Raw genomic sequence first — 14,678 nt, 5'->3', positions numbered from 1 at the left:
CTACGCGCTACATGCCTACGCACTACATGGGTGAAGCGCCTCCACAGGAGAGAAGGCAAGTATGGACTTTTCCAGACACCCATAAGTGCCGAATCGGCAGCGGCATGGAAACAGGAGGCAAGAAGACGGGTCCAGGAAAAAGAGAATCGCCAATGGCTGCAGGCGCTCGCGGAAAAAACGACACTCGCTCTGTACCACGAGTGCAAAAACAGCATCGGACCCGAAAAGATTTTTGACAGCGACCTGGGTAGCGCATTGCTGCTTGAGGCCCGTGCCGGAGCGCAGCGAACACTGGTGTACCGTCGTCGCTTCGATGCAACACCAGAAGCACAGGCAGCAATATGCCGAGCGTGTGGCGACGCGGAGGAGACCATCGAGCACCTGGTGATGTCGTGCCCGAGACTCCATCCGTATTAAACAGCGTGCGCTAACAGGACGTACACAGGAAACTTGGAGACAGAGGAAAGAAGCGCAAAGATGCGCTTCTTTCCTCTGTCTCCAAGTTTCCTGTGTACGTCCTGTTAGCGCACGCTGTTTAATAGAGATGTACCAACTAGCCCGTCAGAAAGTTCTACTGCAGACTCCATCCGATGCCGACAGAGGGCAGCACATTCCCACAGGCGCTCTGGTTTCACGGTCCTGCAGTGGACGACGGAGACAGCTCCAAGGACAAGAGCGAGGGGGTGCTGCGAACCAAGCGTCGACTAACTCTTTGGTGGAGCACTGTGTCTAACAGCGCGAAACCGCAGAGTCGGAAGCGAACGAGGTCGATGAGCGAACCCCCACCTCCTGACTTTAGCCTTTGCGTTTTTTCTTTGTGCGTTTTATCTTTTTTTCTCTCCTTGTGCGCTTCCATCTTCTTGTTTTTTTTGTTGTTTTTTTTTTGGTCTGGGTGCCCAACCTAGTGGTGCCCACCCGTTACAAAGAAGAAGGCCTCAACTATCTATCTATCTATCGAAGACGCGGAACCGCTCATTGCCCGCCATGTTGCCCACAAACGATGACTTCGCCGCTTGACTTCAGAGCCGTCCGTATTGCTTACAGGCACGATGCGCGTTTCCAGATTCGTTTCTGAGGTAGTTCTATTTTGTCCCGCGAGGGGGCACTTCCGAACGCTCTGCGAAGACGCGGAACTGCGCTCATTGCGCTCATTGCCCGCCATGTTGAGCCCCGCCGAGGTGGCTCAGTGGTTAGAGCGCTCGGCTACTGATCCGGAGTTCCCGGGTTCGAACCCGACCGCGGCGGCTGCGTCTTTATGGAGGAAAAACGCTAAGGCGCCCGTGTGCTGTGCGATGTCAGTGCACGTTAAAGATCCCCAGGAGGTCGAAATTATTCCCGAGCCCTCCACTACGGCACCTCTTCTTCCTTTCTTCTTTCACTCCCTCCTTTATCCCTTCCCTTACGGCGCGGTTCAGGTGTCCAACGATATATGAGACAGATACTGCGCCATTTCCTTTCCCCAAAAAAACCAACCAAACCCGCCATGTTGTCCACAAACGACGACTTTGCCGCCCGACTTCGGAGCCTTCCGTATTGCTTACAGGCACGATGCACGTTTCCGGTTTCGTTTCCAATGTAGTTCTATTTTGTCCCGCGAGGGGGCACTTCCGAACGCGCTGCGAAGACGCGGAACTGCGCTCATTGCCCGCCATGTTGCCCACAAACGACTTCGCCGCTCGACTGCAGAGCCCTCCGTATTGCTTACAGGCACGATGCGCGTTTCCGGTTTCCTTTCCGATGTAGTTTTTTCGCCCTTCAAAGCGGCATTTCTTGGACGCGATCCGAAGGCGCAGTTCCGTTACCGTCACTTGGCAGCCTGCATATGCGCGCTGCGTGCTCTAAAACATCTTAAAATCAGGACTTCGTTTCGTCTGTGAGTGATTTAATCGACGACCCGTGAAACAAGTAGTGTGAAGATGATGCAAGATGCTGAAGACGATTCAGTTTTGACATCGGTGGCGACGGACACCAGCCTGAAACACTACGAAGCACAACTATACGGTTTCCAGTTATTGTTTTGTATTGAGAATACTAATCAAGATAGAACTAAATTTTCTTTACAGATAGCGGCCAATACAATAACAAACGTTTTGCATATTTCAAAAAAATTATTCACATTTTTTTTCTTTTTAAGTACAAGTATGTCTTTACAAGTTTTGTTCAATTTTTCCTAGAATCTCGTTTTTAGCAAATAGTTTTTTGTTGCAACCGCAATTTGTTGTGTAAATATATATCTCCAAAAAAAAACCTTTATTTAGCTGTTTTCAGGTATTGCATTAAATTTCGAATCCTATAGATTTTCACAGAAAAGAATGTACTGAAACCTTAAGAACACGGTCATTTTCCCCAAGGTAGGACAAAAGTTAAGCCTGTCATGCGCAAGCCGCGCGGCCACTCTATCTGAAAAAACTGCGAAATACTCAGGGCTTAAATAATGGTTTTTGTCTTTAACTGTATCTTCACCCAAAAACTCAATGCCCGGCATGCACGGCCGAACACCTTTTGTGGCGCTGCACTGCTTTTGACGTGGTGCGGGAGCGAGCACTTCAGTCCCTGGGCGGGCACCGACCTGGCACCTTGCAGGAATGGGTCGATCCACCATTACACATCGGATCATCGGACGCACTCCGGCTCTGGCGGGCTTTTCTCCTATACTTCAAGGAAGAAGAAGGGCCTGGCCGTTTCTTCGCAGAGCCGACCACAGGACCACCCCACTTTGAAGAAGAAGTGGAGACCAGCCCACCTCCCCCTCCCCCACCTCCACCCCCATGAAGCCCCTCATTTCTGCCGCAAGGCTAGGCCTATTTTATGCAGAAATAAAGACGTTTAAAAAAAACAATTATATTTCACTTCTTAGGGTCCTGTTTACCTTTGATTTGTTTTTGTTTTTCCGTGACAATACGAATTGACCTTTGTCATTCATAATTCTATTATACTGTATTGCTGCTTCAGACATACCTACGGCTTCGCTTTCTTTAAAGACAGCAGGAAAGTTAAGATACGCTATTCATAAACCTAAAGTGTTCTATGCGTCACTAACTACAGAAATCGTGTCACGCTACATCTAAGAGCATTTATTGCTCTTGTTCGGGGCCTTCATAGGATTCAACTCCCTGAGTTTCGTAGCCGAGATAGGGATTCATATTTTGTCAAACACCAACAGCGCGGACCTACCTCGCTCTTTTGAGACGTGAAGATGGGCGCCACAAAACAGACTCCCACATCCGGCCGCGGCTCTGGATAAGGAACCTCATCTTTTCTGCTGGCATTCATGAATTGGCATCCAGGAACGTGTTCGTCGGTGTTCACTTGCTCCTTCAGAACTCCGCTGCAGCATGAACACAAAAGTGATCCTGTACAAATAGCGACGTGCTTATTTCTTTTACGCTGCTGCTCAAGAATTTCCAGAACATGCCGCTAGATGTATATTTTTCCTAGCTCTTCCCACAAACATTTTGTGAGGCCAGGGGAACAAAGCGAAAATTGATACTTTAATTTGTAATCAATATACTTCCACCACTCCGGAAATGGGCCGCATGTGCGAGAAACTATACAAAAAACAAGTAATTGAACCAAAGCTCTTATCTTTACTTCTCAAACGCCAGGCCCGCTATTATTCTGCTGAGATGAAGTGAATATGCGATAACTTAAAAGGAGAAAAAGCACAGTATGCTCGTTGACAGCCATGCAGCGAACTATGCACACCTGAAAGTGCCTCTGCACTTTGCTAAGCCCACCTGCACAGGTATTTCGACGCCCCATGCATACAAAGTCATGAGGATACGTGCACGTACAAAACAAAGCGAATTCTGTTACGCAAAACTTCAGCATACCGCTGCATCATCATGTTTCTCTCATTATCGGTTCTCTATTCAGTTATACAGAAGATCTTACTGAATGTATCGTGCGTCGGCGCACATCTGCTACGCACCTGAACCTTCTATTTGAGCGTACTTTCCGATTTCTCGCCGCATGCTATGAGCTGTTTCCAAACTACTGCACTATTCTTTTTGCTTATTTATTCATTTGTTTGCTTCGAAGCGCTTTTTTTAATCATTCTTATAGCCGAGCTAAAGAGACTACAGTGAATATCACCTGTTTCTGGAGTGCGATAGGTGAAAAGACCAGGCTCAATAGCAAGAGTGCGCGCGGAGCAGCACGGTGTGGTACCAGGCATAGTTTCTGAGGGCTCTAAATGTTAAACGTATGCATTTTAATTGCAAGGAGCTTGCCTTTTTATGGTTTATGTATAGCGGCATATTTTTTACCAAAGGCTAAGATGCGCCCAATTTTCTGCACAAGGTTTAATAAACAGCGATCTTTCTCCTTTTGCTGCATGAGATCAGAATTTGCTTTTAAATTATTCGGAGATGTCTAATGCAGTGCTAGAACTGTTGAAAATTAATTGCTCAGATAACAAGCACCAAGTATTGTTCATTTAGTTTCAGGTTATACACACGGACACTTCTCTGTTATTCTTACCTGAGAGGGTGGAATATCGCGAGAACAAGGAATAGTAGTAAGAGATGATGCGAGTACCAGAAGAGATCGTAGCATGACCTCCTGCAGAAAAATAAATAAATTTCAAAATCAACACACCAGAGGTCGGTAGCTTCTGTGGATAATTACAGAGCAACAACGCTTTTTGTTCTCAGGACCCTTCAGCTTAATCAAATTAATCAAATTTGGTTTGAAATTTCATTCTAAAAACTAATCTAAATTTCATTTTTTTATTTTGATGGTCAAGGTTTTATATTGCGAAATTGAAGGTCACCAACGTCAGAGGTGGGCCCAGTTTCGAAATTTTCTTAATCGGGAGCACGGTTCGAAAAACCGAAAGTAGGAAAATAGCATTTGACAGCTCATTCAGTTGCCTTCTCCACATTGCATACTAATAAAATGGCGTCGCTGCGAGTGGTAGCGTCACCCAAATCAAGTTAAGTTCTTCTGCATCATGTAATACGCAAACTGCGTCTGTATTTGGTACAAGAAAAAAACAATTGCAGCGGCGTCATTTCATTATTATGCAATGAGGGAAAGCCAACTCAATGACCTGTCAAATGCGGATTTTTGACGTTAGATATTTCCACCCACATCGCCGAATAAAATAATTGAAAAACTGGCTCCCCTCCGACAACCCTCAAATACACAATACTGTTCCTTAAATTCATAAGTAATAAGGTCGATTAGTTACATTAGTTAATGAATAGTATAACTGTAGCGCTCTATCATGTGCATATTATTCACCTTGCTGCACAATTCACTTGCACAGACCACAGCAGGGTATCTCTCCCTGCTTTCGAAATAAAAACTTTATATGAAAGTTTAAAAAAAAATCCCTGTATATGTTTGCCAACGATAACAACCACCGCTCTTTTATTTTTCAAAGCGGGGTCAATAATAGGGTCGCAGAAAAGAGGCAAAGAGGCCTTTGTAAACGGTTTCTGTTGGTTTGTGATTTATTTGCAAAATCTCATAATACACGCTTCGATCCGCATCAAAACAATCGCACAGAAGAAAGCATGATCAACGTGCACAACTGAGCGCGGCGGTGCGTGCCGATTAAGTAAATTTCGTTTATGTCTGCAAAAGATCAAAAAATCAAAAGTGATATCACCAGTAAAATTAACAAGAAGTGCTGCAAGGACTAAAAACGAGAATAAAGGAAAATCAACAGTTGAAAAACATCTGAGATATAACGTTTAGCAGTTAGTGACAGAAACTAGTCGCCAAGACATCTCGGACCGTATTTTTAGCGTTTCGTAACTTTTTTCGTTTAATATTTTCGTTACGTCAATCGTTACAGAAGCAGCAGCAGATGGGATGGGGAAGCTAGCGACCAATCACTGGCACAGCCGGTATGGGCGCAGCGGCACAGCCACCCTGCCGCGTTCAGATCTACTGCAGCCGTGTCAGAGCAATCATGTTCCGCTTAATTCGTCGCACAACCGTCCGACAGTATCTTTCCTGAAGCATAAATAGCTCTAATAATGCGCGTAGACAATGTGCGGCATAATCGTAAGGCACCTTTATGCAAGTATCGTCCACGGCAGGTGTTGCACCATCCCACGCGGCATACGAGTTCAAGTGCAGCAGGCAATGACAGCGGAGAAAACTAACAGGGCTGGACTTTCGGGTAAATCTTAGAGGAGGCAATAGTCGGAAGTGGTTCTATTCTCAAGATGCGCGTCCCACAGATCCTGCGAAAAATTCAGCCTCCATGTGCATTCTGCACCCCTTCCCACTTAAATTCGCTGATGTAACAGAGGAGATTACACATGCTGGCTGTTTCTGATCTGTAATTAAGGCCTTATAAGTCCCACAGGCGCGATGAACGTACTATTCCTCCAAAATCCGCGTTCAATAGAGTTATGAAAAGCAATGGCATGTGCTGCAACAAAAAGAAAATAGAGTCTAAGGCATGTTGTTTCTCTTAATAAAATGGAAACCAACTTGTTCACAATGCCAGATATAGGCACTCTGAAGAACAAGCTGCCGTTGAAAAACGAGAAACTATATTATATGGTAACCACCTCTTACCTGACGCACTTGAGCGACGCTACGGAGAGAAAAAGTAGGAGGCAGACCATGGCAAGACCCGTCCAGCCTGGAACTGAAATATGATGTTCATGCATTGAACTTCATCTGGACGACTAGCCTTGTGACTTCAATGAAATCTTACTTCGCATGCGTTGTCTCTCTCCATAGCATTCTGCGGACAGCGCAGCTAGCTATGCAAAGGAAGCTAATAAGCGTAAAGCTCTGGGAAAAGAAAAGAGCATAATGTTTTAGTTCAAGTTTATGATATCACAGCTAAAATTTGGATAAAAAAAATGGACGCTTACAAAGCATCAAACGCAGAGGATTGGTCCCTTGGGGAAATGGGTGTATTTCAAGAAATTCAAGAGAAGCCAAACGCCATAGGTGGAGAGGAGAAATTCAGACGGGAGAAATTCAGGTGCGAGAATGAAGCGCAAAGTGCTGGTCGTGGAGATGATGCTCACTGAATCTACTATGCGAGGTCTCACTCAACTATCTAGATTTGCCGCTACTCTAATCAACACTTGTTCAACCACTCTGCGTTAAGTTTACTTCGGATTCTAAAGTTCTGCACGAAAGACGGTAAAGTTTTGGAACCCACTTGCCCAGCTTCGCCTGAGCATTTTTCGTCGCGCAGGACAGTTCCACACAGACAAATTAAGGTATTTGCCCACATAATTGTGCTGCCACACACCTCCGCGCTGAGGACAGGCACAGGGCTGTTGGTTTTTATTTACACCGTTGGTAAAAAAAAAACAATAACACTGCACTTTTATTGCAAACGTAAATGATATTTCTGCAGTGCAATTGACACACATGAAATAAGTGGGCTACCCGATACATTTATGCTACAGGACGCAGCACAGGGAAATTCGTACACATGTGTTTACAGAAGGTTAATGACTCCTTGAATATATTAATTTTATGTAAAAACATCTTTGAAAAGCCCATTCGCTTCTAGAAAGAGCTATCATTCAATTCGTTATTACAGATTTTATGGCATTCAGTACGTCCGCAATGCTACCCTGATAATGCCCGACTAAATATGATAGTAATTATCCTGCTATTTTTCTTACTAGAGCTATTCTTGAAAGATGATCACAGAATATTGGACGAATTCTCGCCGTTTTTACCCTGCGAGTAGTACACCTTAAATGCGTTACGAATAGCTGTCTACCACCATAATCATCGTCTAGCTAATTGTGCACAGGGAGAGAGAAGCCGTGTCTATAGCCCTGCCTGTATGACTGTGGACTCCTACTATTACGTGGAGGCATTCAAACTAAACTGTTAATTTTTTTCAACAACTTCAGGTGCTAACAATTTCCCAGCAACCTGTAGTTTGTGGCATCCGAGCTAACTTGCTAGTCGTTCTTTTGAAAAGCCTCTGCACTGAATGCAACAAATTTCCTCTTAAGGTGATAACGACATAAAACGCAAACATCGCAACCTCATGCAAATATGTTCAGCAGTGAAAGCTCCAGGATTCATGGAAAAACAACAGATCATAAGCGATGAAAAAAATGTTCTTGTTTCCGGATTTTTCTTTACGCCTAATATTTCAGTTCTCTGCTAGTCTATGCCATCTACTGCTCGTCGCCATTCTGAGGGCAAGAGTTCGATAATACGCAGTAAAGCGTTTCTTTTTGAACCTCGTCCGTCGAAGCTTCTGTGTAGTAGTGGCAGTACATCACTGGTGACCATAAAAATATAAATGAGAATTATAGAAACCTACAACGTTAATTTATTTATTATGCTAAAAGGATGTCCAATTTGTAGGCGTGGGAACGGAGTAAAGGCAAAAGCTTAAAATCATGTGAAATAAGCTCCTGACAAAGAAAAAAAACGCGGCAAATGCATGTGCATAATCAAATTTGATTACATCACGCAAAGAACCTACATAGCTCGTAGCTCACCAGCCCGAACTTCCGTAGGTGGTGCAGTTAGACAGGATGATGCAAAGCACTCCTTCTGACTGAAATTTTCATTGTGAAACAGCGCTCAAATAACTTAGAACGTTTGCTAACAATATTCGTTTCCCTATATCTCTAACAGCATTCCGAAAATTGTCACATTCTCAACACTATTCTAATTAGTTGTAATGTATTGCTTTCTCATGCCAACTTGAAATGAATGAAAACAACAGGAACCTTACCTGTCCTGAGTATCATGAGAAGTGGATCCTGAAGACAGCAAGAAGGCAAGAAGAACAGAGAAAAAGAACAAAAGAACAACAGGAAGAGGCACGTTCAGGTTAGAGCACCCATTTTCTTGTCACTGACGTCATACATATCACGGGTGAAATTGTGGACATAATCCCGTCACCCACCGATATACATTTCTTATATAAAAACAGCACAGCTTTTTTTTGTCATTTCTAATTTTTTGTAAATCTTTTTCAATGGCGATGTGCTTTGAAAATGTCAAAAATTACTTCTCGAATAATACGTTTCGCAAAAAACGCGCTCACAATCTCGTAGTGTTATCTCCTACGTTTAGCCCGAGCATGATTCACACATCTTAGAATTTCCTCACTATACCGTATAGCAGTTAACTAGCACCAAAACTTCACGTTTAATTTGTCGCCTGATATTTCAGAGTCCGCTGCTAACACTTTTTCCTTAATTTCTAATTTAGAAGTTTAAAGGCCGAAAAAAATTTGTTTGATAATATAATATGTGCCATTTTCATTCAAATCCAAATATATTCCTCTATTCTTCTTAAGTGACGAAAGCTACGATTCCAGTAACTGCTCTGAAATGAAAATTTCAGGACAAAAACAGGCAGCTCCGGCGTGCTATCAAATTTTGCTAATTTATTCAGTTTTAAATCGATTGCTTCGCAAAGGTAGTTGATGTAGAGGATATTGCCGCGAACATTTGCAGTGTTTGTTCATTCTTCAAATCTGCCCCGGTGGTTTAAATTAATCCAGAACAGTCCACTACGGGCGTGGAAAATAGCCCATGTTTCGATGTGCAACGTTAAATCCCCCAGTTCCCAATATTTTAGAGCTTGCTGCACGGGCTCGATGTGCTGACTGCTTACCTCTCCAGGATACCTGGCCATGTTGATATCCACATAGTCGTGCGAGTAGTTGGAAGAAAAGTTGCACGCATTAACAAGGTGCGCTAACGAATGGACAACTGCAATCGCAAGAAGCATAATGAAAATAATCAGGACAGCTGAAGTTGACATCAAATGAAGCTGTGAAGCTAATGAGCAACCTTGAAATTACTGCACAATATCACACCTCACAATGTATTCTATGAAAGCATGTGTACAAAATCGGCCATGAAGAAAAAAAGTTGAGCAATACGCTTAGATCCAAGAGACGCCTATGTAGAATGAAGTACATTCTCAACTGTGCTCCAGAAACATGTTCCGCACTTGCACTTATTTGGACGGAACTGCGAAAGGTGCGCAAAACTTATAATAGACAAAATTGAAGATTGCTACGACGCCCACAACAAATACATCGAGATTTTTAACACTACCAGTCTTTTATTTTAAAAAACTATGAAAGAGACGTCTCTGCGGTCTGTAGAGCTGGATTGTACAGCGAGGGGGACATCATGTACTTGATATGAATCAATAATCGGACGATTAATTAAATGAACTAATAAACTTTTCTTATGTTTTATTTTAAACCACAAGGCTATATTGCGATATTTACTGCCGTCAGCAACGAAGGTTAGCCTTGTTATTGAGTTTTCTTAATCGGTGATGTTCCGAATATCGAAGGTCAAAAATACGGGTTTGAAAGCTTGTTGAGTTGGCTTTTCTGCATTACCTAATTACAAAAATGGCGTCAATGCTTGTGGAACCGTCGCTGAACTTATTCTAAATCATCAAATACCACAACTGCACGGGTATCTGGTGCACAAGAAGTGCGACAGACGCCATTTTTAAATATGCAATGCGGGAAAGCGAACTCAACGACCCTTTGAAATGCGCAGTTTTGACGTTCGATATTTCAGAACACATTCCCGATTAAGAGAATTTAAAGACACAGATCATCTTTAACGTTGACGGCCATCCATTTCGCATATAAACTTTTCCCCTAAAATAAAAAATAAAAGTTGATTCGTTAAGTTATTTAATTAGTCGTTTAAATATTTGATCTATATGAGGTTCATAATGTCCGCCTTGCTGTACAATCCACCTCAACAGACCCCACCAGCCTATTTCTCACAGGTTCAACAAAAAGTGTAAAGCTAAAAACAAATCACCCTGTCTATGACTGATATTTGGAGCAGAAACCTAAATATGGATGTCATGCTTAGAATTTCAATTTTAGGTCCATTTTCTCACTATTAATTCTTTAAACCTGAAAACGGCTCACTCACCTGTTTTTCGTGTGCATGGTTTTTTTCTCATTTGTTCATAATAAAATCGGTCATGCACCTTTTGCGAATTCTCATCACATATCGCTTCTGCAGAAACCTGTCAATTTTTTTCAAAATCGACTCATTCTATGCACCTGTTTTTGAGACGCATGGTGGCTTTACGTGCACATAAAATCAAGTAATCTTTCCGCACTAAAAATTCCAGTGCAGGTGGCAACTAACTTTATTCAAGAAAGACAGAGAAACGGTGGTGCGGACAAATATTCTCCATGCTACGTGATTAGCCAAAGCAGGAAGAGTCAAGGAGGCACACCATCAAGTCTGAGTAGTAGCATCCACCAGCAGCACCATTTTCTAAATTTTCCTCGCACCTTCAGGTGCTTGCTGGGATGACGCTGGCACCTGCTGATAACTCGACCAGAATTTTTTTTCTTCTGATCGCTGCAGTGCAGCGTACAGATTGAGCAATATGTACCCACTGTAGCAGATGAAAAGCTTATTCCGCTATATTGCTGCTGTTGCTGCAAATGAAATCCAATGCCGCACTTGATGGCGTAATTGACGGATAACTAAGCAAATGCGGTTGTTAAATATCACCTTCCTAGAGAAATGTCAGATGAACCCTTGTGAAATTGGCATAAAGTGTCCAAGCAGCCGTATCGCTGAAACCTATTTCAGATCCAACAGCCATTCCGAACATAATAATAATAATAATAATAATAATAATAATAATAATAATAATAATAATAATAATAATAATAATAATAATAATAATAATAATAATAATAATAATAATAATAATAGTAATAATAATAATAATAATAATAATAATAATAATAATAATAATAATAATAATAATAATAATAATAATAATAATAATAATAATAATAATAATAATAATAATAATGACCTTATTTTTCCACTGTTACAAGGAAAGGATCAGCCGCGAAAAAGCTGCTTCGGAGAGCAGCTAGACGGGGTATAACTGCCCCCTTACTGACGACATTTGGCAGCACAGGATAAATCAACCGATTGAATTATTTACATCAATAAATAAAAATTAAATTCTATTTAAGGCAAAGCCCAAAGAAAAATCAAGGTACACCATGTAAAAAGCACTGAGGATGACATGGACAACCTGTTCATAAAAACATTTGACAGATTTGTTATACAGGAACAACTGTAAAATCTTGTCCACTATTGCGTGAGTGTTGATTAAGTAGAGCAGGAAGCGCGTAGCTAACTGGAAAGACCTTGTCTGAAAACATGTTTGGAGTGACCAAGCTAAGATCGTATGCTGCGCGTCAAAAGAGAGGGGGCGGAGGGGGGGGGGGGGCGAAGGAAACGCAGGGAGGCTAACAAAAGCAAATTTTCAGGGTAACCAAAAGGAGTCTGTGTGAAAGCGCTACTACTAATTTAAACACAGCGCAAATATGGGCATTAGGAAAAGGCGAAGTGGCAGCTTAGTACCTTATCCGGGAAAGCCTTAGTGTCTTTAGCGGCTTAGTGTCCCTGTGCAAAGAAACAACCTCCTTGTCGCAACAAATTCCTCCATCTTAAGAGCAGAGCTCTGCTAAGAGTCGGTTTCATATCATGAAAGGAGCTTAGCAAAGTCTGATCGCGTGAAATTTTGCGTCGTCAGCCTCACTAAAATCAGATTGTGTTCGGCGCACTTAATCTTCGCCGCGAAAACAACGTGAAGACCCCATCTAGGTTTGAAGGATAAAGTACATTGTGTGTGTATTTTGCTCAAAAAGTACGAGTTTTGAGCATCAGTGATCACTAAACAGCTTGTTTTATTCAATCATATCACGAAAGTCCAGCTTACTTGATGTGATGATAATGGTTGCAGCAAACATGACGTGGAGCTTCACGCCTTGGTCGACGCATATCCGCACAAAGCCGTGGAATTTCTGAAAAAGTTTCAGGCCACTTTTTTTTCACTTATTTTTTTTTTTCATTATATTCTTTTAACACCAAGTAACAATGGCCCGAAGTTAACAGTGAGAAAGCGTCCGAAACCGTTTCGGAATGTTTCATAATTATCTGCAACATAGAGCAACTTACTCGATTGTGATTGATTTGACTGCCGCCATCACACAGCAGCCGACAAGGTAAAAAAATTGCGCGAGTAAACGCGAGGTCTTATTGAAAAGAATTGCACTTACCGACGGCAACCTAGAACTGAGAATCTGAAGAAGTGTTCTGCACATTGGAATGAGCACCATGAAGCAGCTAAAGTTAATCACGGCCGCTGTTGCTCGGGACAAGCAAAGTCCAACCTGCGCCAAATAGGGCAGAATCAAATACTTGCTTTGCACATTAGTTATTCATTGTTCTAGTCTTTAGCCCACAATTCCCGCACACAAGGCCGACAAATATTTGACCACCGCAGACAGTAGTCATGTAGCTTGCCGTGCCCTACAAACTTGCATGCTATCTATGGCAAGTTCCCTAAATTGCCGAGCACGTTACATGCAGTGCACGTCAAACATTCTGAGGAACTATTTCATGCCGCGACATTTCTGAAATGACTCAAAACTCCGTGCCCCTAACTACTTCGAAACAACGCTGCTACATGGCAGTACGCTTCATGAAGAGCCACGACCGCTAAATGAACTAAAAGTAGCGACATCCATTGAAATTAACTAGTTTCATCCGCCGCTTCCGCATCCTGGGAAGGTCGCTCCACCCGCCGTGATGGCTCAATGGTTACGGCAAACGCAAAAGGCGCCCGTGCGCGCTCCGATGCCATTGCATTTTAAGCATCCTCGTACGGTCGAAACTAATCCGGAGCTCTCGGCTACAGCGTCTCTTCCTCTCCTTGAAATTTCACTCTCTCGCCCTATCTTTTCACTCAAGGCGCAGTTGAGGTGCTCACTGAGAAGTTAGACAGTTACTGCACCTTTTATTTACTCAAAAGTAATTTGCTGGCCGAAGAATCGCAGTCAAGTGTTGGAGCGCGCTTCCTCCTGCCGCAGCCGCGGGCGCCATCCTTGTGTCTGCGGCGTAGGCAGCCGATGGAGCTTGGGAGCACCACAGATGCGCCAGAGCACTGTTTAGTTATTTGCTTTTACCCGAAAGGCCCAAAATTGGACATCACATATGGGGTGAAATATCTGAGGAAAGCAACGAAACGAACTGGAACAAAAGTCAAGAAAATTCCCGTCTTTTTAACGGCTCCAAAAAACAGCCAAGCGAAAACAGGAGAGCGATGTGTCATCGTAGTCGCTCTTACGTCCGCGTCAGAATTTTCAAGCTGGCCCACCAAATGAAAAAGCGAAAGCAATGGGTGTGTCACACCCTTTACAAGAGTAGCCGTTGCCACCCGCACATTGATCATACAGCCATAGATGGTATATTATCAAGAGATGAGAAAAGCTAAAAAATCAAAAAAGAAAAAGAAAGAAAAAACAGGAACAAGAAAATATAGAGAGATCTGAATTCTAATACATCAAAGGTCATCCAAAAAAAGCTGAAACTATTCAAAAGCGTTCACATTGTCCTCGACTGCGTCATTAACAGCTTGAGATGTATATTGCCATTCCTAAACCCTTGCGTGCGTTGAAATTATTCGCACCGATATGCACCGCACACGCTGTCTATCAAATCGACCGCTTTAGTGGGCCGGGAGGCCAAGGTTTCATCGCCAACTGAGAAAGGCTAGTCACGTTTTTGCGTGTCATGCGCATCATCAGGCGTTTTCTCTGTTCCATTAACAAATATGCCAGCAAACCAATCAGCCCAAATATATAACAGCTAACAAGATTGGTGGTTATCTATTACGCCAGA

General features: G+C 42.8%; 1 protein-coding gene across 1 annotated transcript in view; it reads right to left on the bottom strand.

Moving 5' to 3' along the window:
• The window catches only part of LOC144099448 (NADPH oxidase 4-like), a 147,633-nt gene that overhangs the window by 22,990 nt on the left and 109,965 nt on the right, over window positions 1-14,678 (bottom strand). Inside the window, exons 3-9 of the mRNA XM_077632751.1 lie at window positions 13,055-13,168; window positions 12,715-12,799; window positions 9,586-9,683; window positions 8,696-8,723; window positions 6,541-6,613; window positions 4,483-4,563; window positions 3,175-3,328 (exon numbers count right to left, since the gene is read on the bottom strand). Coding sequence (XP_077488877.1) covers window positions 3,175-3,328; window positions 4,483-4,563; window positions 6,541-6,613; window positions 8,696-8,723; window positions 9,586-9,683; window positions 12,715-12,799; window positions 13,055-13,168 — 633 coding nt within the window. The remainder of the gene's footprint in view (window positions 1-3,174; window positions 3,329-4,482; window positions 4,564-6,540; window positions 6,614-8,695; window positions 8,724-9,585; window positions 9,684-12,714; window positions 12,800-13,054; window positions 13,169-14,678) is intronic.

Source organism: Amblyomma americanum, chromosome 7 (assembly GCF_052857255.1).
Source record: "Amblyomma americanum isolate KBUSLIRL-KWMA chromosome 7, ASM5285725v1, whole genome shotgun sequence".
Taxonomy (NCBI): domain Eukaryota; kingdom Metazoa; phylum Arthropoda; class Arachnida; order Ixodida; family Ixodidae; genus Amblyomma; species Amblyomma americanum.
Note: the sequence above shows the minus strand (reverse complement) of the source record. Positions and strands in the feature narration are given on the sequence as shown.